The sequence below is a fragment of the Puma concolor genome, chromosome D1 (assembly GCF_028749965.1).
Source record: "Puma concolor isolate L17-30 chromosome D1, mPumCon1.1.hap2, whole genome shotgun sequence".
NCBI lineage: Eukaryota > Metazoa > Chordata > Mammalia > Carnivora > Felidae > Puma > Puma concolor.
Genome location: NC_141676.1, coordinates 88,133,852 through 88,158,817, shown reverse-complemented (window position 1 = coordinate 88,158,817; position 24,966 = coordinate 88,133,852). Strand labels below are relative to the sequence as shown.

The window sequence follows — 24,966 nt, the reverse complement described above, 5'->3', positions numbered from 1 at the left end:
CAGAATCCAAAACAGGCTGCAGGCTCTGGGCTGTCAGCACAGAGCCCAACACAGGACTCAAACCCACAAACCATGAGATCATGACCTAAGCCCGTCAGATGCTTAACTGACTGAGCCACCCAGGCGCCCCTGTATATGTAGTTTTTAAATGAAAATAATTTTTTAGCTTTATAAGTATACCTTTCCCTTTTAGGTAATTAATATGAAGTCAAACTTAAGATAATATAACCTCAATATAAAAAAAGATGGGGATCGAGCTTTGATTTTCCTCATGGTGTGAGCCAGTGTTTCATTATCATCCACTAAACCGTCAGTCATCCCAGTTGCTTTGTGGGGCTACTGTCTTCATGTTGAGTTCCTATGCATACTCAGTTCTTTTAGTGAGCTCTTTAGTCCATTCCATTGACCTATTGTTCCTGGACCTGTACCATCCTGTTGCATTATTCTAGCCTTAATAACTATTAGGATAGTTTTTCTTTTCTTATGTTTTCTTACTTGTGACCGTGTTTCTGCCTGGATCCCCACATCATTTTTCTGCCCACCTGTGCTAGCAGAGCACATGATATAGCTTTCATGGTTTCATAAGATTCCCAGAAGCTATCCTGGACCAAAGGACTCTTAATATATTTTTTTTCCTCAATTGTCAGATTATAAACCTCTAGGAATTATAACACTGGTGCATCTTTTGTTTCTCTCTAAATTGTCAGGCATAGTGTCAGAGGCAGTTAATTAAGATGTTTTTAAGGATAAAAAAAATAACACCACTTACTATCTCACCATATCATTCTAAATGAAAGGAAATCTAATGATTTTTGTGCACTGTGGAGTGAATTGTGAGTCCGCTTTCTCATTTTGAACCCATCTCATTCAGAGAGGCCTCAATTATTGTGTACCCTCCAACTAAGCTGAGACAATTCAAAACGACAAATAATCAGACAGATAAATAAGCAAGCAGACTAACAACAACAAAAGCACTATTTACTGAAGGTCTACTTAGCTTCATGGGCCTTACAGACTCATGAAGAACTCTAAATTCATTAAAATGGACCCCAAGTTCCCCAGAGAGTACTCACCTAGCTAGGGCTATCTTTCCTATGCCCCCACCTATAATTATGTCTGCAGGATGGTTCCATGAAGGGGAAGTGAAAAAACAAGGCCAAATCTCATATCCCTTCTATTCCTTTTGGTTGATTCTGTCTTTTTGGTAGAACACAGAAGGAGTTGAGCACAGGATTCTGCAATATTAACTCCAGCCTTTTGGTAATTCCAAAGCCTAGAATTCCTTTTTTTTTTTTTTTTTTTTTTTGAAGTGTATTTATTTATTTATTTATTTATTTATTTATTTATTTTTGAGAGAGAGACAGAGAGACAGAGAGCAGGGCAGGGGCAGAAAGAGAGGGACAGAGAGAGAATCCCAAGCAGGCTCTGTGCTGTCAGCACGGAGCCTGATGCAGAGCTCGAACTCAGGAACCCTGAGATCATAACCTGAGCTAAAATCAAGAGTCAGACACTTAACCAACTGAGCCACCCAGGTGCCCCACAAAGCCTAGAATTCTAAAAGTGGGACTTTCCCTTAGCCCTTTCCATATAGTATGTAGATTCAGTTCAGCTCCTCACCCATCCAAGAGGAGACTGTTGTGGCTTTATTAGTTTTTCTCCTGTGAGCTATCCATAGCCACCCCTCCACTCCACACTGGTGACCTCTTTAGGGCTGGAGTGATGTCCCAAGTTCTTCTGCATCTTGCCTTGTTTAGAATAGTGACCCACAAAATAGACATTTAAGACATATTTGAATGAATGAAAAAATAGATGAGTGAATAAACTGTGATAGAATCCTGAGCAATAACTTTTTACTTACACCAAATATAGCCTAGCCCCTTTAAAGACTGGAATTCTTTTGCAGCTTTTATAGCATCCCGGGATATTTGTTCTATAGGTAAGCTGAGCGATATTCAGCATTGACATGCTTGCCATTTGCATGTGAATTTATGTCTCTTTGCTTTCATGTTAATTAGTTCAACAAGTATTGATTTAACATCTACCATGAGCACAGTATAATGTCTGAATGGTGCATGAAAGATGTAGACTGTGAAAATAGATCCAAAGAGGTGAGCATGAGCTCTTAGGTAAGATCGCCCAGGTTCAGATTTTGACACTGTTACTTAGAAGAACACACATTTGGAGAAGTCACTAAAACGCTCTTTGCCTTAGTCCTTTTTTTTTTCTTTCAGATTTTATTTATTTCGATTGAGAGAGAGAGAGCATGAGCAGGAGGGGCAGAGAGAGAGGCAGAGATAACACCCAAAGTGGCTCTGTGCTCTCAGCACAGAGCCCGAGGTGAGGCTTGAACCCACGAACTGTGAGATCATGACCTGAGCTGAAATCAAGAGTCAGACACTTAACCAGCTGAACCACCCAGGCCTTAGTCTCCTTATCGGAAAAATATTGCTTTTCTCATAGACTTATTGTAAAAACATGTGTGAAAGCCTGGCACATCCTTAACATGTAATTATTAGGTATTAGTGTTAATAGAGTTTAACCAGCAAAATTCTCAAATTTAGATGGGAAGATAAAACATAGCTGGGACAGGTTAAACTTTTGAAAAGGTTGAAGCCTATCACCAATGTTTTAAGTTATTTATTCCTACATTGTGTCCTTTGAGCAGAATTTGTAAACTCCTCAAAGGGGTTTCCCTACACTGAAAGATGAATATTCTGCACTCAGTGGATTATTTTCAAACAGGTAATCTGACCAACTTTATGCCTTAGAAAAGATTCAGATCCTACTGCTCCCTGATTTCCCTGTATCTTCAGGTAATGAGTGAGACTAAAATCAGTATTTTTCATTCTTATGGAAAGCCTGGTCCTCTATGTTTGTAAATGGCAAAAAGTTAATAAAAAAAATCAAATCAATAATGAAAGCTTAAATGCTTAGACCCCTATGTGGATAAATTTGTCATCAAGGGGGGACCAGGATTAGGGGAAGGTGCACACGTGAGCATGTGCGAGTCTGGCCCACATGCATGCATGTGGGTGCTGCCTCCTATCCGATTTAATACTGTTCTTGTTTCATGCTGTTTCAGCCCGGCTCCAGATGAATGTCTTTTCTGAGAAGTTTTCTTCTTGTGAGGGAGTACACGGGTTGGGTTCAAGAGTCCTCAGCTTTCTGCTATTACACTTGAAGGGAAGAGGGTCACTAGAGGAGTGGAATTTTAAGTCTTCATGGTCAGCAGGAAGAGGAAGAAGTTCTGCACAGAATTTCCTGTTGTTTATTTTGAAGAGCTCTGTGGTGTGCTCCGTGCAGGATCAGGGATGTGATGAGCCAAACGTGGGACCCCACGGGCCTCATCAGAGAATCAAGTGTTTCCAGCATCGGCAGCCAAGTGTCCTTAGTGAGGCTGAACCCGTGTTCTTCAAGGCCTTGTTACCCTTTCAGAAGGAACTCAATGGCCTTTGAATGCATTCTAAACATGTGATTGGTGCAGTTTGATTGGTGTTTTTTTTTTTTTTTAATTTGGAAAATCTTGAATGCACTTTAATTCTGCTTTCAATATATTTAATGGGATAAAGTTGAAGCAATGAGAGAAGGACCGTAGGTGCACTTGGACCTGAGATGGGTGAGGAGAGGGAGGTGAGGTGTTCTAATTATTACTTTTTTTTTTTTTTTTTTTTTTTTTTGGTCTTGGCTACCAATTGGCCCAGTGGGAGGCAGTGTGCTCTACCGGACAGCCTACAGCCATCAGTCGGCTCTTACTTGTGAGCTGCCTTTTATATTTGACAATCTGAAATGATCTTTTCCCATTTTCTCTCCTAAGGAATCACTCTTATGCCCATGTCTTCTTTGATTCTTCCTTTGTTCCTTCCTGTTTTCTTTTTTTAATTACAGGAGATGGGCACATTGGTTAACACACAGATAGTTTAGAAGGATGCTTTTGTGTCTGTCTCCCCCACCTCTCACCTCCACCTGGTCCAGGAGTAACCACATTCACAAACGAATGGATCGAATTAATAGTCTTTGTCATGCCTCTGTTTTACTAATTTGCAGAGGCAAACAAGCCAGAGTGGTGAATAGTATTTTGCATGGAAAAGTATCACAGAAAAAAAAAAAAATCCCATGTGATAACACCACTCTAATTTCCATAATTCTGCTCCCTCTGGAGCACAGGTACATTTAATTTCTCACAACTGTTACTTAAATGAAGAGCAGCATGAGGAATACACGGAGAATGAAAAATATCCATGTGTGTGGGTAGTACATGGCCACTAATCTTTCCTGACATTTACTTTCACTCATGAGCACAGGGGTGACCAGCCCCACCAGTCCTAGATGCTGAAGATAAATGTCAGCTCCAGCCAAGCTTTCTATGCATACATGCATATTGGAAATCAAATATAGTTGGCATATCACACACTGAGACTGCAGTGCCCATCCTTCAGAAGCGTAATGATTGCTCTCTGCCATCCCAGTCACCACCACCACTTGATAGAGCTGGAAAATGATAGAAGGGCTTGCTGTTTTTTTTTTTTTTTTTTTAATGGAAGGAAAAAACAACTAAGCTTAACAGTTTTCACATCATATGCCTTTGGTGCTGTGCTTTGTCTTCCCATGTGTTTTGCTGCCAAATTTCCAAAGAGCATCTGCTCTTCCTATTGTGAAAACAATGAGCTGGGGTATGCCATGCAAGGGTGATTCTACCCCTGCCAAATAGTTGTGTACATTTTAATTGTCCTAAGACTGGGCTTTATCAGTTACTCAGGTGCACACTGCTTCTTCAGCCCTAGGCAACCAAAGTCATAATATTCATGAGCAATTGCTTCCCTCACATAAAGGAAAAAGGGTTTTGGTTTTAAGGCCTTACCAGTTCATTGATTAATTTACTCTTAACCCTGAATATGTAAAGCCATTTGAACATTGTGCTTGGATGACATGGTTAAAGCCTTATGTGAATATATCCTGTAAGGGATGGGATTGTAAAAGAAAGTCAGAAAGAGGACACTGTTTCTTTTGACAATGTACGATAAAAATCTGATGTCCAATGAAGATCTGAAGCAGGAACCTTTATAATTTAATGCAGTGTGAGTTGCTTTCAGAAAAAAGAAAACAAAAAAGCAGAGGGGGAAGTTCATTCTCAGGAAACCATTAACGATGTTGTATAATGTGACTTCTGATATGCAAGAATGGCCCAAAATAAATTATGGAGAAAATAAATCATGAACTAAAGATAAAAGAATATTAAAAAGATACTTGCAAAGTCAGGAGGTAATATTTGTGGGAACAGCTGGAGTGATGTCCAAGGAAGAGAGTCCTTCTTTAAGGGCTGTCCATGGTCAGAAGGAAAGGAGGCAGCCCTGTGAAGTCAGGCTTAGATGTACTTCTGGAATGTTAAGAATGAGAACACAAACCATTTTTTCAGTTGAGATGAAAGACTGCTTCAAAAATAAAGGTGTGTCTCATGCTCTTAAAAATTAAGTATGAATTGTTGATGGAAGGAACAAGAGCATAGTCCGGAAGCCTGGAATGAAATCATAATAAACTGAATCTAGAAAGCTCAAGAACAGTAATGATTCGGGTATTTTATCATATAACACATTTTCCTTAAAAACAGTAGTAGACTCAAAGACTGTTTACAGTAAAGATGCTTTAGAACATCTAGTCTGGTTGTTTTCAAATGACTTTGGTCATTTGAACCTATTCTGTACAGATCAGATTCAATATTAAAACATTAAAGCAAACAAAATAAGAAGAAAAAAAAATAAGTTGGCCTGTTCTGGCTAATGAGCTGATGAAGTTTGAAGCTCTCCCCTCTGCCTGTATCTGCCCTGGAGGCCCCCACAGCAGAGCCTTGGGGCGTCAGGGAACAGGTTTGGAACCCTATTTTTCCTGGTATTAGTTCCAAACTAGGCTTGTGGATACTCTACCAAAACGTGTTTTCTTTGTTTAGTAAGTTTGTAATGCTGCTTATATAGCCCAGAGCTTGGAGAATTGAATTGCACATTAACACATTGAAGGCTGTAAGGAATCCTTTTGTTTTTCATTGCATTAATGTATGTTTGACCTAGTTTTTTGCCTGCATACTTCAGTGTACCTGTCTGGGGAACCCTTTCATCAGAAATGCCTATTAACATCTGTGGCAAACAAGTCCCCTAGAATGTGGTTTAGGAAACATAAATTTTGGTGGGGTTCTAGTCTAATTCCCTTACTTTTCAAAAAGGGGCACTGAGATTAAGAGAGCTGGTAAAATAACCTGGTTCTGGGTGACACAATTGGAAGCATAGTTAAGGAACCAGATGTAGGACTCTTGAATCTATGAAGGTAAAAGGCTTTTAAGATATAGCCTCCAATATTTCTACATGTCTATGGGCAGGTAGCAATCATTGTCTGTTTTGTCCCAGTTGTACAGTGTAACACAGAAAGTCAGCGTCACCCAATTTAATACCCAGAGTATTAAATTCCCCCTACTCTGCCCTGGTTTGCTTACTGGGTGCTAAATCATTTCCCTGATGAAGGGAAGAGGTAGGGCTGGCGATTTTTAGCTATTAGGACATGCTAAGATAGATTTAAACTAAAGGCAATGTGTGATGGCATTATTAGCAATTGGCATAGTAATTTCTTAAGGTTTGATGAAACTAGTGTGTATTCACAACCCTTTATAGTATTTTAAGGTATTTTGCTATGTTGGCATTAGTAATTTGGTCAGACCTCTGGCCAGAATGAAGTTTAGCCCACGTGAGCTCTGGCAATGCAGTGAAAGGGAGCTTTAGAACCCTCTCAACTGCCTGTGCTTAATTAAGATCTGATCAGGCAGCCTCTCTGTGGCCATTAATTCATTGTCTGGTAATCCAATAAGGGGTTATTGTTTGAAGCTGTTTGAGAGACACTCACCTCGTTATTAACTCAAAGGTGCCCAGAAGGCAGCACTAAGCTGTCATTCTTTCTGCCCAAAAGAGGTTATGACATTGAAGGACATATCACATCCCCTTTTGAACAGTACTTTACACTCAGACATTATGGCTCAGATGTTCACAAGTCTGTGGATGTGATAATAGAACTGGTGACATCAATTACTAAATGGCAATTAATGGCAATAGCCGTTTGTGAATATGTAGAGCTATTCTCTACAAGGGGCTCAGTTTTCTTTGCACATATTGATTAGTATAGATGAGCAGATGGTGACAGAAAGGTAGCCTTATAACTCATTGTTGGTGAGTAAACTGAGTCATATTCAAATTGCCCTGTATCAATATATACCAATTAGTTGCTTGCTTATTTGATACCACATGTACTATAACTTTAAAATTAATTGAAGAGAAACAGGAACTGTAGAGAAGTGGAAAAGATGGATGTCAAATGAACATCCAAGGCAGTATTAAACTTATTAGATACCTTAGTTACTTCTACTCTTATACTTTTAAAATAGGAGTTGGTAATATTTACTGAATTGGTAGCCAAATTGCAAACAGTAGATGAATTTTGACAAAGTGATGTCTGGTATATCCAGATTAAGATTCATTTCATATTTCTCCATAGAGCCTCAAAGATGTTGGATTCTATTGTCAAGTCAAATTTGGCCTGGGTGGTGGTGTTCCATTGGTCCTGGTAGATATAATTGATGTCTATTTGGCAAATGCCTACTTTATAATGAAAATTTTAATTAAAACCAGGAAACTGAATTGTGTTATCTCTGTTGATCCCATCCAAACACCGCAAATTGTTTTATGATTACTTGCAGAATTAAAAAATATATTTTTTTAATTTTTAAAAATTTATTTATTTTGTGAGAGAGAGGGAGAAAGAGCAAACATGCACACATGGGGGAGGGAGGGAGGGAGGGAGGGAGAGAGAGAGAGAGAGAGAGAGAGAGAGAATTTCAAGTAGACTCCATGCTGAGCATGGAGCCCGAACGTGTGGCTGGATCCCAGGACTACGAGATCATGACCTGAGCCGGAATCAAGACATGGACTGAGACATCCAGGCGTCCCCCACGACAAAAAAAGGATTTTTAAAAAAGTATAACTACTTAAATTTTACAGTGTTTTTTATGGAAATCAAGTGAATTTTCATTACACTTTCAAATGGAAGACAACACCATTATTTTATACATTATTTCCTTCCCAAGTATTTAATAAACACATATGATGTACCAGTGTGCTGAGTCCTGAATTTATTTATTTATTTACTTTTTAAGTTTATTCATTTTTGAGAGAGAGAGAGAGATAGAGCATGAGCGGGGTAGGGGCAGAGAGAGAGAGAGAGAGAGAGAGAGAGAGAATGTATTTATAAGTTTAAATAGCTTGATCCTTTTACAACCTCCTTAACCCCAACAGGGACCCATTTGTTTTGACATAAGGAAGGGAGATAAGATTTGGCATATTATAGACATTCAGTAGATATGACTTCACCCTTAAGTATAAGGTACATGAGTCCTGAACAATTTGAGTCTGTTAGTAATGGTGTGAATCTTTTTACTCTGCATTGTATAAGGCTACCTGTTGAGGCCTAGAGAAGAGAGAATTAAAGTTTCCTGACACTGTGTCCAGGTAGCCTAGATTTTAAGTAGACAACATTTTTTTTCTACCTAAGAAGCTCCCATGCAGCTGTGTTAGACCATGGAGCTTGCTGGTGAACTGTGTGATGCCAGCTGGATGTCCCCTTCCTTTATGTCCCTCAGTTTCTGGTTAGGCTTGGGCTGGAGTGGTCTTGATGTATTTCTGCAGGCACTCTTCCCTTGTCCAAGGGATGATTCATCGGCATGAAGCTCCTAAGTGAGTAAAATAAAACATTTTTATGGAAATGCTCTGCTTACCCTGTGTTCCCAGGCACCTCTGCAGTGTCTCCGTGGCAAGAGAAGACCAGAGGGGACACATATCATCTGTGTGTGTGTGTGTGTGTGTGTGTGTGTGTGTGTGTGTTTCTCTTCTGTTATAACATCCAATATTTCTATGCTAGGATAGGACCTGAAAATTATTCCACTTCATTTCTGATAACCCTGAATGTGCTGTAAGGGGGCCTGGAAAAGAAAGAAGATAACAAAAAATTACAGCTTATAACTATGTCAGAGACTGCCCATCTGTCTGAAGGGACAAGAAGTCTATGAGAAACTATTGAAGATGGCAGACTGATACTTTCAGACATCAGCACAGTGTCACTATGCAAAGGGAAGGTTTTGTGTTTGTTTTGTGCATAGAAACTTGCCCTGATTGGAGAAGAGTTTGCAGTTCTTCTCAGTGTGGGGGTTCTTTATTAAAATGACTTAGAGAAGGCATAGATGTAAGAGTTTAAAGAGAACCAAGGAACATAGATACAATGAGCTAGGGGAAAGAAAGGAAGATCCATCACGTGGATGGAGGGAAAGGAGGGCTGAGATAGGGGGAGCAGATGGGGAAATGGAACAGATGCAATTGCTTCTTGAATTGCGATGCAAGAGGATCTGCCCGGAAGAGAGGGTCCTTCCAGCCAGGGGGATCGCCTAGGAAAAGCAGACTGTCTGCTTCTTCAGTGTGTGTGCCCTTTAAAGCAAGCAACACTGGGGACATATAAAATGAGAGAAAGGGAGGGTGGAATAAAGGGAAAATTATTGTCGTTCTTAGATGATTTTAAAAAGCGGTGATTGGATTCTTTTATTCATTACACATCATAAAGGACCCAGGCTGTGTTGCCCATGGTTTTAAAGTCTAGGACCCTATTAAAACCTTTCTTGTTAGTAACTCTGTGCTTTGGAAAACTCCCTAAGAAAAAAAGCCAATTTAATCAAGGTGAGATTTAACACAAAGAAAAGAACTGATCTTGCCTTTCTGAAGAAAAACTTTCAGGATCAAATGGCTTATGGTTTTCATTTACCTAAAGAATCCCTGTGGAATTAGCAGTTGGAGGGAGGGGATCTTTTCATTTGCTTGCAGGGCACACCCAGATTCTTTTTCTTCACACTGAGTCCTGACTGCTTCCTTAGCTCTATAAAGAGAAATAAATTTTTAAAAATCATGGTGTGTGCAAGAAAACCCATGAACTAACCGAGGGGCAAAAACAAATCTACCTAATATCTGAACGTAGGAAAAGATTGGTTGGTTTATCTTGACCCTAGCATATCCTTTTCTTAATGACTGGTAGAGTATCTTCGATTGCCAAATGGTAGTGTGGTACAGTGAAGGGGGATGCTGGAGTCCGGAGACATAGGTTTGAGCCCAATGTCTGCATGTTCAATATCCCTAAATTAAGTAAAATAAGTTGTCTGAGCCTCATTTTTCACATCTATAAAATGGAGGGTGCAGTATTGCATTTGTGAAAAAAAAAAAAAACAACACCAAAACATCATTGAGTTAACTCAATATAAGTGTATGTCTTATTCGCTGAACAGTCTGAGTGTTTCTGATTGTTAGTGAGGAGAGAAGTCCTGCTCTACACAGTTGCTCAGGGACCCAGTCTAAGAAAGGTTGTGGTTTCTTTAACACATGACATCCAAGAGGACCCAAAGCACTAGTTGCTAGCCAGAGGAAGAGGAAAGAGCACAGAGGAGTACACTTGGGAGGTTTTAAGGGTCATAATGGTATGTGTCATTTTTTCTCACTTTCCTTTGGCTAAAATGCAATTACTTGATATACCTGGCTACAGAGAATCTAGAATCTAGCCTACTGCCGAGAAAAAGGAAATCTAGCTGAGAAAAGGAATCTAGCCTACTGCCAAGAAACAATAGGAAATAGATATTATCATACCGCTAGCAATCATACCTGTAATATCTTCACCAGATACCCATTTACACCCCTTTCAAATATTTAGAACATACACAGGCCCAAGATAGACAACTCAAAATTCAATTTAACTATTACATCCAGGTCAAAGTCCAAGATCTCTTGGTGTATTTACTCCTTTTCTTCATGACCAGACATGGCTTTTTCATGCAAAACTAAAAGGGTTGCCATCCCTCATTTCAACTTCCTGTTTAATAGGGTCACAGGACAGGATTATAAAATAAAATGTTTGGAAATTTTGGAATTTGGAAAAGAGAGGAAATAGAGATACAAAACAGTGAGGGGTTTGTGGTAGTGGTGATGCCTTTGTCCTGGCAGCTGGAGACATTTCTTACTTAGATTCTGATTCTGTTCTCCAGGAGGAAATTTTTTGTCTGCAGTTGCCTGGGAAGTCTACCCACTGGGTAGCTCTTTGTTCAGTAGCTTCCACGACCTCATCTAAAGTGGTCATTGTTGAGCACATCCTCCTTGGGACTGAATGGCATATGTGCAGCTCATTTTCTGTGAGTGCATGTTGGAGAGCTTGCAGTTGTCTACAGTCACAGGCTCTCATTGTTCCTTTGACTACACAATTCCTTCAACAATGCCATAAACTTCTGCTCTATGTTTTTGTTCAGGCAAATCCATTTGCCACGTGAAAAATCTCAAAGGCATAAATGGCTATAACTCTGAAGCCTTCCTTTTGTGCCTGTGTTCCTCTCTTCCCACTTAATGTGGCTACATTAAGGTGGTCTGAAAGAAAAGACTGGGTAAAGAAGTTGATGACCATGATTTGGTATTTGCCACTAAAGTGTGTGTCCTTTTGTCCAACTGAGAAGTCTTAATGGGCCTTAGCTGTTTAGAACTACTTTCTGTCTTCCCGATATTTGGGATCCAATTCAGTTGACTTCTCCAAACCAGAGAGGCCTGAAATTTCTAGAATCAGTCTTTCTCTGCATCTTTCTTACTTTAGCTCTCATTTTAATATCTGATTAAAAACTGGCACATTTTTTCCTGAGCTCATCTCTTTTTTGTAATCATTTGTGTAAACAGAGAGGAGTAATTAAGACACATAAACACTTTGGCTCTTTCTATCCATTTTTTTCTAGACCTATGGGCTTGGTTGGCACTTAACTGGCCTTAGAAATTATCAGAAGTGACAGTTTTATCAAATGTTTGCTATTCTAAAACTGGGATTTCCAGCCTTCTAGCTCACACTATCTGTTTCGCTGATATCTATTGACTAACTACAAAAGCCATTAACATATATTTTTGGTTTATGCCAAAACTCTATTCCTGGTACCAATTTCAGTATTAATTAGGGTCACACTAGTTATCATAATAAATAAATCCCCAAATCTTTGTGGCTTTACAATAGGCATTTATCTCTCACCATTTAACAGATCTGTATGGTGCTATTGGTTGTAAAATGTGGAAGGCTTTACCTTGTGTGCTCAATCAGGGATGCTGAATTTTGGAGACTTTTCTTTTCTTTTTTAAATTAATTAATTAATTAATTTTGAGAGAGAGAGAGAGAGAGAGAGAGAGAGAGAGAGAAGGGGAGGGGCAAAGAGGAAGAGAGGGAATCCCAACTAGGCTCTGCACTAACAGCATGGAACCTGACATGGGACTCAAACTCAAGAACACGTGAGATCATGACCTGAGCTGAAACCATGTCAGCTTAACCATCTGAGCCACCCAGGTGCCCCTGGAGGCTTTTATATCTTCAACATATGCCTACCAAGTTGGCCATGGTTATCAGCTTTTGGCTGGGGGAAGGGAAGACACAAAGCAGCACATAAAGGAAAATTTAAAGGGCCAGGTCTGAGAAGTTACGCATGGCACTTCCACCTTCATTCCAACAGGTAGAACTTGGTTACAGCATCACACATAATTGCAAGAGAGGTTGGGAAATGACATCTAGTGAAGTGCCCAAGAAGAGAAAGCAAGTTTTGTTGAAGAGTCATCAATGTCACAATACCCACCGTTTTTTGTGGTAAGGATTCCAATGGGCTGTATGCAAAGGACCCATCATGATGAAAACACACTTAGGTACTTGGTAAGTGTTTATTCTCTTCACCTCCCTGCTCACTCTAAATAGCTCCCAGGTTATCCAGTGATCACTCAATAAACAGAGACTAAATGAATTAGTAGTTGTAGTTATTTCTCCTCTGAACTGGGGACTTTTGAGATCTGGCCTTGATTTGGACTGAACTATGTTCAATCTCTTTGGATCTGATTTTCCTTTGAATAGAATCATCTTTCAGGAAATTAGACTATTTTCCAAAGAACTCCATCTGGTGTATTGGAAACTGTTTCAGAGTTGAAACTTTAACCCTGACAGGTCCTTTGGCCACTAAAGATGATGCCCCTGAGGACATGTCTATTCTGGCTATTAACATAAAATAGCATGGCAGAAATCAGATGAAAGTGATCTGCTATGATTATTTTTACATGTGCTGTGCTGATTTTTAAACATACCTACCTTACACAAAAGCTTGATTTTCTTTTCCCCAGATTTTAAATCACTTTGTCAACTACAGAAATAACTATAAAGGACCTGTTTTATTTCATTTCGTTTCTATACTTGTTTATAATGTTGGCTTTTTAGTCTATTCGTTTTATTTTTTCTGTATGGTTATTTTTTCCAGATTTATTGAAGTATAATTGACAAATAAAATTGTAAAATATTGAAAGCACATGACCTGATTGTTTGACATATGTGTACATTGTGAGAAAATTTCTCCCTCCCATGGAGTTAACAATTCCATCACCTCTCATATTTACCTTTTTCTTTTTTTTTTCCTTTTTTGATGAGGACAGTTTGCTACTCTCTTAATAAACTTCAATTATGCAAACAGTGTTATCAACTATAGTTACCATGTTATACAGTAATCTATATATTCATCTTATATGTGAAACTCTATAGCCATTTACCAATCTCTCCCTGTATTCTCCATCTCCTAGTCCTTGCAAGCACTCTTCTACTCTCTGTTTCTAGGAAGTTTGATTTTATTTGTTTATTTATTTATTTATTAATAGGGTTAGGGTTAACATGTTGTTTAATTTATTTTGAGAGAGAGAGAGAAAGGCTGTGAGTCGGGGGGGGGTGTAGAGAGAGAGAATCTCAAGCAGGTTCTGAATTGTCAATGTGGAGCCTTGTGTGAGGCTCATACCCATGAATTGTGAGATCATTACTGCAGCCAAACCAAGAGTTGGATGCTTTACCAAATGAGCCAATCAGTAGCCCTTTTTTTTTTTCAATTTTTTAACATTTGATATATAAGTGAAACCATGCAATATTTGTTTTTCTCTGGTTTATTTCACTTAGAATAATGACCTCCAGGTTACCTATGTTATCACAAATGATAGGATTTCCTTCTTTTTGAAACTGAATAATATTACATTGTGTGTGTGTGTGTATGTAGGAGGGAAGGAGGAGGGAGGGAGGGAGGGAGGGAGGGAGGGAGGGAGGGAGAGAGAGAGAGAGAGAGAGAGAGAGAGAGATTGGGGTCCAGGATAGGAAGTAATGTGCAGGCTGTTGGAAGAGGAAAGAACACAGCCCAGAAAAGGTGCAACATCACCTAGAAAAGCAGGTGGCACATCTCCCTTTTACAGATTAAGAAAGTGATGCTTTAAAAGACATACTTATTTGTCTAAAGTTACATAACTAACAAGTGGTGAAAACAAGATATTAATCAGGTCTACACCAGTGATTTTTTAAAATCTATACCAGCGATTTACAAACTTCTTCATATCTACCTATAGAGATAACCATAGTTTAATTATAATGTTGTTCAGACAGGTGCTTGTACATTTGTATTTATACATACTCAAACAGAAGTATTTACTTTCTCATGTGTAAAACATTCTAATATTTCCTATTCTATTCTGTTCTATTCCATCCCACCCCAGTCCTATTTCGTAATTTGATTTTTACCCATTGAATTGTTTTTGCAGCAAAACAACTGGGTTGCAAAGCAGAATTTGAAAGTATTTGCTCTTTGTCTTGTTCCATGGTATTGAAAGGTTCTGGGGCCCCAGAGCACATGCTAAGGATTTGGAAGACTTATCGAGGAGATAATATTTGGTTAGGCCTTGAATGATGGGTTGGATATAAGGAAAATATTTAAAATAGTAAACATTTTACCCAGTCAGGCAATAGTACTTATATAATTTAAGTTTCTATCATATAATCCAGATACTTGGCATTTTATGATGAAGCTGAAGGAAAATAAAAATGCTCTAATGTGTGGCTTTCTTCATAATAATAATCCATCAGTCAATTGCTGTGTCATTGTCATTCACTTGGAAAGTAACTATTGAGCTGTAATTATATATTAGGCAGTGGGTTCAGCACTGAAAACATATATGTCTACAGCATGTTGTTTACCCTTAGGGAGCAAATGTTTGAATGCTTCTTTCCATGAACTGATCTGGCAACTAATCCTTTGAACTGCGGGCATTAAACTGTATTCCCCGGTCCCTGGGGAACTGGTGTTCCTCTTACTTGGTTATATGCTTGGTGTGTGGGATACAGTATTGCTCTCTCCTTCCACCATCTTGAAATGGCATTTATAAGTTAAAACACAGCCATTCATTGTGGCCTGATGACATATTGATTGCATTTGTGGGTTTCCTTTGTTAAAAGCATTCCATGTGAATGATGGTTCTAGAGATGGTAAAGTAGGTTTATGGGTTTTATCATCTCTTTTGCTTGAGATCAGGTTTTTTCCCCCCAAAATCAGAGGAATGAAAGTTGCCTTATCCACTTAAGTTGGGGATTATCTAGAGAAGTTGATATGTGTGGCTCCCTGCCCACTACCTTCATTTTAACAGTTTTCTGGGTCTGATGGATTGATTACCAGAGAGGAGGTTAGGAAGCTGAGCTTAGGCAACAAGGCCTCTGACAGGAAGGTTTCAAACAAAAGCCCCTATTTTACATAGACTTTCAATGACTAAAACATAATACCCAAACCATTAACATATATTTCCTTATTTTAAGCCTGTAGTATTTAACATGCATTATTTTGGGATGGATACATGACAAACTAAGATATATAAACAAAGAATAAAATAGAAAAAATATCACCTTTCTAATCCTGTAAATCTAACAACAAGTGGCCTGAAACATTCTGTACATTTTTTTAATTTGTTTATTTGTTTTGATTTAATAGATACAATAGAGTTTATCTCAATCACTGAGATATGGTGCTAAATATGCTGCTGCTGATTCCATTTTATAATACTTTGGTCTGAATATCCTTTGAAGATAGCTCTGTGTTATATGCCTCATTGTGCTTTATAAAAATTAGCTGCTCACAAATATACTAATTGACAATTCAGTACCAACTAATACATCAAAACAGAAATTTGTAATTTATAAAATACTTTCATATGCATTTCACCATTTGGTTTAAAAATCAACAACAATTTATTTAATGATATGTTCTTAGAAAGTTTTTCCAAAGTATTCAACTTACTCTTCATAGAATAAAATTACAATATGAAATCTCAATAGTTATACATGACATACAAGAAACTGATTCTTGTTAATTATTCACGTAACTTGTGGAATCAGAAAAATGCTAATGTGCTAGGTATTAGTCCAATGATTCTGGGCTTTCATTATGTTTTTTGGAGGAAATAGAGCGTAGTGAATCTGGTGGGTATTTAAGTGAAAAATTAGTTAAGAGAGGTTCTAAGGTGTATTAGTTAGCTTTGGCTAAGTTACGTGGTAATAACAAATGTCACCAATATATCAGTGGCTTACAAGCACAAAGGTGGCTTGCAACTGTGTTTTATATATAATTTGTTTTTAAATGTTAATTTGTATATTTGATATTCCTTAATATATATGGCCTATATTGAGCCAAAGTAGTTTCTTTCTTCCATTTGTGGATATAATCATTATTTTATGTTATTTTATTAAGATTCTCATTTTTGCATATACATGTATGTGTGTGTGTGTAAAGTCAAGCTCCTGCGGTCCTCTGCAGGACCTTATATATACACATATATATACACACACACCCATATATATACACAATACACACACATTCATTCACTTATTTATTTGTTTATTTATTTATAAATGTGCATGCACACATGCTCTGGCCTATTTTCTTGTGTGCATGTTACAGCATGTGTATCACACATATAGAATGTGATTTATCAGGTAACTGAGTAGCCCACCCACTCTAAAGCCAAACAAAGATTCAAAATGAAATACTCTTTCTTTTTATTTATTTATTTATTTATTTATTTATTTATTTTTAAATTTTTTCAACATTTATTTATTTGTGGGACAGAGAGAGACAGCATGAACGGGGGAGGGGCAGAGAGAGAGGGAGACACAGAATCGGAAACAGGCTCCAGGCTCTGAGCCATCAGCCCAGAGCCCGACGCGGGGCTCGAACTCACGGACTGCAAGATCGTGACCTGGCTGAAGTCGGACGCTTAACCGACTGCGCCACCCAGGCGCCCCAACTCTTTCTTTTTAGAATAGAGCATGTATATGTGTACATATATGCATAAACATATGTGTATGTTTATATAATATTGTTTATTTCTGTATTTATAAATGTACATGCACATAAACATGGATGCATATACACTCAAATTTATTTATTTATTTAATTTCTGGACTAAAGTCTGAAGGAATCAGTTTTATTTAGGATGTGCATCTTGCTCCAGAGAGAAAAGAATGAAAGAACCACATTATGGCTCTTAAAGTTTCCATTTTACAGTGGCATATGACAGTTCTTTTTTTTTTTAATTTTTTTTTTCTCAACGTTTTTATTTATTTTTGGGACAGAGAGAGACAGAGCATGAACGGGGGAGGGGCAGAGAGAGAGGGAGGCACAGAATCGGAAACAAGCTCCAGGCTCTGAGCCATCAGCCCAGAGCCCGACGCGGGGCTGGAACTCCCGGACCGCGAGATCGTGACCTGGCTGAAGTCGGACGCTTAACCGACTGCGCCACCCAGGCGCCCCTGACAGTTCTATTCATTGCATTGGCCAAAGCAAGCCAAATGACCAAGACTGATGTCAGTTCTATAGAATGTATAATCTTTTCATTGGGAGAAGCTTCAAATACTTGGAACAATAAAATGATATACACCATACTGTTATTATATATAGTAGGAATATTGAGATCTGAACATTAGAATAATTAATCTCACATTGATTTTGATCCTCTCAAGTAACCATACGTTTGGCAGAATAGATGTTATTCAATGTGTTTTATAGGCAAGAAAAAAAAAAAAAACTAAGGCTAATTTTTTTTTTAACATTTTCAAGTCTCATAGCTGGTAAATGGCAAATTCTAAATTTAAACTGATCTAAATCTGACTCTCTTTATAACCTAAATCTAAATCTGATACTCTTCATGGCCATGCTACATATGTGAGTGTCTGTATTATGTCAGAAACTAGAATGGAAAATGGAAACGTCCCAGCCATCATGGGATGCTGGAGAATTTGTTTCTAAATTTTCACTTGTATATTTCATATTTCTTAAGATGACCAATATTGAGCCAAAGTAGTTTCTTCCATCTGTGGATATAATCATTATTTTATGTTGTTTTATTAAGATTCTCATTTTTGCATATACATGTATGTGTGTGTATCTAAAGTCAGGCTCCTTCGGTCCTCTACAGGACCTTAACAAAATATTCTTACATATCCTGCTAAAACTACTGAGTTTCAAATCAGAAATTAGTTCTGATTCTGTTGATGTAAACCTGAACAGAGAGGAGAAACATAATCCACCTTCCTGCATTATTAAGATTTCAGATAATACAGTTTTGATAAAGGCTTGCAAGTACAAAATTTGCTATCAAGCCTAATGTAGCATAGAGGATTTTGTCTGAGCTAGCAAAGGATCACATTTTCATCTCCTATGAGGCAAGAACTGAGCTCTGTAAATTATTTTCTACATTCATGCTCTACTAAAAAAAAAAAAATTCATTTTGAATCTTTGTTTGCTTTCAGAGTGGGTGGGCTCTAAATCCAGTTGCCTGATAAATCACCTTCTATATGGATGATATACACAGTCTCTAACCTAAGTGAAGAACATTGACTTCAGATACAAGGCAAACCAGTGCTGCACAGTAGATGGACTAGATTACTTACTCAGTTCAATTCACATTAGTACTGCAGTGTGTACTGTAGAGGAGATGCACTACCCTTCCAGCTGTCAGGGAGTTCTTGTTGAAGAGATGAATTATACAATCTTGGGGAGATGCTCCTGAAGCAGGATTGAAAAGAAGCTTTCTCCATCTTACCTACTTTATTTTCCCTAAGATGGGAAGAAAAAAAATCTATCTACTATGTTGCATAGTTGAGAACAGTAGTTCCATAACAAGAGAGTTTGGTTTGGAGGTCTGAGACTGTAGGTCATTATAGGACACAGTCACTTTTTGGACCTTTTCTCATTTGACATCCTTTTCTGATTAATTAGTAGTTAAAAGGTGATTCTTTAAATGATCACTTCAGCCCTTCATTAAATATACAGGTCATTATTTTTGCCCAGAGCTGTGCTGAGAAAGCCATATAAGCACAGCCCTTCCCCTTTATCTCTAAGTCCAATGGGGACAAATCAACCAATGACTCCAAGGCCATGTAGCAAGAGCAATGTCAGCTTTAAGTACAAGTTCTTTTGGGGCAGAGGAGAAGAATTTTCTAGATTTAAACATCCTGCTAAGGGCTTCTAGCAGAAGTGGTCCCTGAAATGAATCTTCATGGTTGGGAAGGCTAATTACTAAGATTACAAAAGTGGAGGAAGAGCATTCTATGACATGTTGTATATGTCATAGTATGCACACAAGAAAGTAGACCAGAAACAACAGGTAAAAGTAGTCATGAGGAGTTCTTAAGTAGAATGGGACTGTGGAGAATTTTGGAGGAGGAGAAAAGTTGGTGATGACGGTAGACAGGTAAGATAGAAATTTAATTCATGAGGGGCACCTGTGTGGCTCAGTTGGTTGTGTGTCCAACTCTTGATTTTTGCTCAGGTCATGATCCCAGGGTTGTGGGATTGAGTCCTGTGTCAGGCTCCACACTTAGCATGGAGCCTGCTTAAGATTCTCTCTCCCTTTCCCTCTGCCCCTCTCCTCCACTCTCACACTCTCTGTCTTTCTAAATAAAATAAATAAATAAAAATGAAATAATAATTTAAAAAAGAAATATAATTCGTGAAGCTATTATAGTCCATTACTGGTCTATTATCTGTGTGATTTTGGACTTATGTATGGAAACACATTCAGTCTAGCATAGGCAAGAAAGGAAACTTCCTTAAAAATATTGGATGCTCTCTTGGAGTACAAATTCAGGGCTATAGCTTGGCTTCAAACATTGGCTGCCACTGAGAACAGGGATGCTATCAGGAACCCCTGTTCTGCTGTTCCCTTTATGGGTTCTTTATTCTCCTCATTAATGCATAACTGCTTGTCTACATGTCTAACCCACATGATGCAACACAAAAGGCAAGACCTTACATATACAGCCACCGGAAAGATTGAATGTCTCTCTGTGTTCACTAACAAATTCTCATTGAAAGGAAATTGGTTTGGTCAGCTTGAGTTTGCTTATACCACTTCACCTATGGCTAGAAGACAGTTTTGTTGTGTGAACATTGTTTCTGTGACCACAGGACACAGGGGAATGGTTGCACTGGAAATCCCTAGAGAAAGAGACTAAATTTTACAAAATACATGTAGTATATTAGTGGGTCACAAATAACAGACCACTGATGAAGATACCTCACAATAACTTCCTGAGTTTTGGAGCATATCCCAGTATATTTATGGGTTTCACCTGCTAAACATTCTGATTCATTAGACCTGAGATGAGCTCTGGGACCTGCATTTTTAAAAAGTTCAGTAAGTGATTGTAATGCCCAGCTAGAGTGAGAACAATATTAAGAAATTTAGATTTTAGGGGGCCTCTGGGTGGCTCAGTCAGTTAAGCATCCAACTTCGGCTCAGGTCATGATCTCACAGTTTGTGAGTTCGAGCCCCATGTCAGGGATCCATGCTGACAACTCAGAGCCTAGAGCCCACTTCAGTTCTGTGTCTCCCTCTCTCTCTGCCCCTTACCCACTCACGTTCTATCTCTCTCTCTCTCCTTCAAAAATAATAAATGTTAAAAATAATAAAAAAATAAATTTACATTTTTTCTCAAAGAAGAAAGGAAACCTCAGGAAGAAGAAGGAAGTGTATGGAGTAGATTTGCATCATAGTATAACCTACTTTGTCAAATAGTTTGGTGAGGAGAGCATAAGAGTGGAGTGGATTCTGAGGAGTTTATTTTGTTCATGTAAAGGGACGAAAGATCCTATCGAAGGCAAAGCAGTACAATAGAAAGGAAGGAAAGTTAGAAGGTAGAACTGGCAGTTTGTTGCCATCAGTTATAACTGGGGATAAGTGTATGTAGACCAATTCCCATATTTTTTTTGCATGGGTAATGAGGTAATCAGGTGATATTAGCAATTAGATATATGGGAGTTTAGGAGCTACAGATGAGGCTTTTGTAATAATTGTTTGCAATGACAGACGAAGACATTGTGTGCAGATTTCTGATGGTGGATGCAATTAATTAAAGACAAAGGAGGCTGTGAGTTTTGGAGACATCAAAAATTAACGGAAGGGGTAAGAAGTTTGAGAAAGAGAAACCAACAAGGGGATACATAAACAGAAGTAGAATATAAGTCAGAAGAGACTGGTATCCTTACAAAGTAGGGAGAGATTTTAAAGAAGACAGGATTAGCCAATAGTGTGAAATATTAAGTATAAAAATTGTACACTGGGTTTTGCTAGTAGCAGGTCAGTTATGACCTTGAGGAGAGCAGTTTTGTTCTTTAATATTATTTTCACACATCTGTCTTCTCCATCTAATGGTGAATTTTGTCCATGCATTCACTGAGTAAACCTTCTGTGGGCAGGACTGGGAATCCTGAAATACATAATTTCTGACCCAAGAAGTTCATAATTTAATGGAAAGACAAATAAGATTATAGCAGAAAGTGATGAACTGTGATGGAGGTATACAGAGTATTATGGGAGCCCACGGGGCGCATATCTAACCACTTAACTAAGTAGGCACTCAATAAAATTTTATTAAATTAGCATATTTATTAAAGTTTCTGGTGCAAAAATGAGTAATATCATCAGTAAGCGCACAGACCAGCTAATATGAGCTGGAGTGTTGGCAGAAGTTTGTTAAGAAAGGCAATGAGTCCTATGTGGTTTTTTAAATGCTTATATTTTTCAGGGTTTTCTCATAAGCCCACTAGTGTCTTTGGCTCTACACAGACATCAAGGACTACTTCATCCCACTTCAGGGATTTTAGCCTGTGAGCCTCTAACTCCCCAATTTATGTTTCTGGCCTTTCCAGATACCAAATCTAATTCTCAAGCTGCCTGATGGACATTTTCACCTGTATGTCTCCCACGTACCTCATATTTAACAAGGCCCAAACAGGACTCTATTTCTAACTTCATTTTATGAATCCTTATTCCTAAACCCATTATCCACCTGGTCACCCAGACCAGATTGCCCAAGGGTCATCCTAGACTCCTTCCTCTTTCTTATTCCCCATTGTGTGCTGACTTTATGGTTGAATGGCTTGTCTCATATCTGCATTCATGATGCCACTGTGGAAGATGAGACTGTAGTCATTTCTTCCCTGAATGACTTAAGTTAGCCAGGCTGCCTGCCTCAGATCCCCACCCTCAAATGCATCCTCCTCCACTGCAGGGCCAGAGTGATCTTTCTTCATCCTTTTGGCCAGTGCCCTGCTCCCACTATTAGTGGCTTCGTGCTAACTGTAGGTTACCATCTAAACAACTTAGCAGATCATGCAACACCTTAATTGGTTTCCAATGTAGGAAACTATTTAGCAATTTAACAAAATTACATTTTTTCATATTATCTGCAAGGCACTGGGCCAGGTCCTGTGATAGCAGTGTTCTGCTCTAATGGGACTAACATTCCAGTGTAGGTAACCCAAATGGAGCACAGAACTGAGAATCTAGTGAGTGTTTGCAAGAGTACCTGGAAGGATGGGACCATGTAACTGTATGTCTTGGTTAGTATGAATGGTACAGTGGCATGGAGTACCTTCCATGGAGGCTCCTCGGAAGAAACTGTGTCTCGGCTGAGACCTGAGTGGATGAGGAAGAGCTAGGTAGGCACAAGTTACAGGGAGGAGAATAGCACTTGCCACGAACCTGAGTGGAAAGAAATGTGGTATGTGAAAGATGGAGGTATGGGTAGAAAAGAGTGAGCAGAAGGGCCAAGGCTATGAGATGCATCTGATTGGACCTCAGAAAGATCATGCCAGACCTTCTGGACTGCCTTAGGGAATTTCTTTCATGGGGTGTAGCAAACACCTAAAACATTTGAAAGGGTAGTGACAAGGCAAGTTTTTGCTTCAAGATCACTCACTATTCTGAGGGTAATGGTTGGATGAGGTCAAGAGTCAAGACAGGAACTTCAGCCATCTTATTGGTCTCATATGTCCTTGTCTCCCAGACCCACTACCTCATACCTTCCACAGCCCACACAGCACCTGACACATTAGGCAAGGCAACGACGTAATAGGTGAACCTTTCCTACAAGGAGCTGATGCTCTAGGCAAAGCAGATGGCTTACTTTACCGAAAATATGGGTGGTTATTTTTTTAAGTTAATTTATTTATTTTTGAGAGAAAGGGAATAAGAGAATATGAGTGGGAGAGGGGCAGAGGGAGAGGGAGAGAGAGAAACAGAGAATCCCAAGCAGGCTCTGAGCTGTCATCTCAGAGCCCTACATGGAGCTTGAACTCATGAACTGTAAGTTCATGACTTGAGCTGAAGTCCAGAGTCAGACGCTCAACCGGCTGAGCCCCCCAGGAGCTCCTGGTTGATTCTTTTATATCTGCAGCCACTGCACAGGTTTTCTTTGCTGAAAATGCCCCTCCCCTTTGGCCACAGCACTACAAACTCCTATGCACTCATTAAGATGCTGCTCAAATCCCACCCTACATGCCTTATCTCCTTTAATCCTAAAAGCAACCATATGAGTCAACTGTTTTATCTCCACTTCACAGATGAGGAAAAAGAGACTCAGAAAGATAATGGACTTGCTCAGAGTCACAGAGGGGGTTTTGGGATTTACAGCCAAGTCTCCTTGTCTTCCTACCTGTTTTCACCACTCTTCAAGGTTCCTGAAAACACGAGTGATTTAACAGGAATAATTACTGACTCTGGGGCATTGCTACAGCCCCAAGGTAAACTTTGCTCCCTGGATGTGCAATTGCCCTCTGCCAAGATTTTTGATTCCCTCATGCATTGCTTCCCTTGTTCTCCCACACCTGTCCCTTCAGATGTCTGGAGATCAGTTCCACACAGTACTAGCACATCCACACCTGTCACTTGCTTTCCTATTTTCCTGTCTTCTCCAACCTGGAAAACCCCGAAGCCTCCACAGTCAGTCCCTTCATGAACGCTGTCAGCTTCATCATGGCCCTCATTTGAACCAGATGCTCTGGGGGCAAAGCATCAGCGGTGGATGACTACACCTGAGGTATTTCAACACACTATCGCCTCTGTTTCTTATTCTCTGAGATCTACAGACAGTGTGCCTCACTTCAGCTGCCTTCCTCAGGGTCTGTGTGGATGACTGGTGGCCACCATGGGCTTGCTCAGGAAGCCTTCTCCCCCTGCCCCAGCCAGCTCCCCACCCAGCCACACTGGTGCTCCCACCAAGAACACCCACGCTGCATTTCTCCGGCCTCTGTCCATGACTTCTGCAGGATAGCACTACCTTTTTGTGGGGATGTGTAGAGTACAGAACCTGGCTAATAAGTTTGGATGATTTAAGATCCCAGATCAAAGCACAGGATCAGGTTGTCTCAGTCACAGTGACTCAGAAGGGATCAGTGGGCCTGAGCTAAGAGCCCAGCTGAGGAGGATTAACATGCTGGGTCAAAAGGTATTCTCACTGTGATTGACAAATTTTCTATGAACTTCATGGAATGTTTCAAATGTTCCGAGCCAGGGATGCCTCCTGGGTGGCTCAGTGGGTTAAGTGTCTGACTTCGGCTCAGGTCATGATCTCATAGTTCATGGATTTGAGACCCGTGTCGGGCTCTGTGCTGACAACTCAGAGCCTGGAGCCTGCTGCAGATTCTGTGTCTCCCTCTTGCTCTGCCCTTCCCCCACTCCCTTTCTCTCTCTCTCTCCCAAAAGTAAATAAACATTA

General features: G+C 39.3%; 1 protein-coding gene across 6 annotated transcripts in view; it reads left to right on the top strand.

The window, feature by feature from the left end:
* The window catches only part of NTM (neurotrimin), a 949,272-nt gene that overhangs the window by 610,002 nt on the left and 314,304 nt on the right, over positions 1-24,966 (top strand). The window contains exon 1 of one of the 6 annotated variants that reach the window (XM_086678652.1): positions 12,740-12,780. The exons of the other annotated variants lie outside the window; for them this stretch is intronic. Within the exon in view, the coding sequence (XP_086534778.1) occupies positions 12,755-12,780 (26 nt within the window). The 5' untranslated portion in view covers positions 12,740-12,754. Of the gene's footprint in view, positions 1-12,739; positions 12,781-24,966 lie in introns of those variants that run through there. 6 annotated transcript variants of the gene reach the window in all.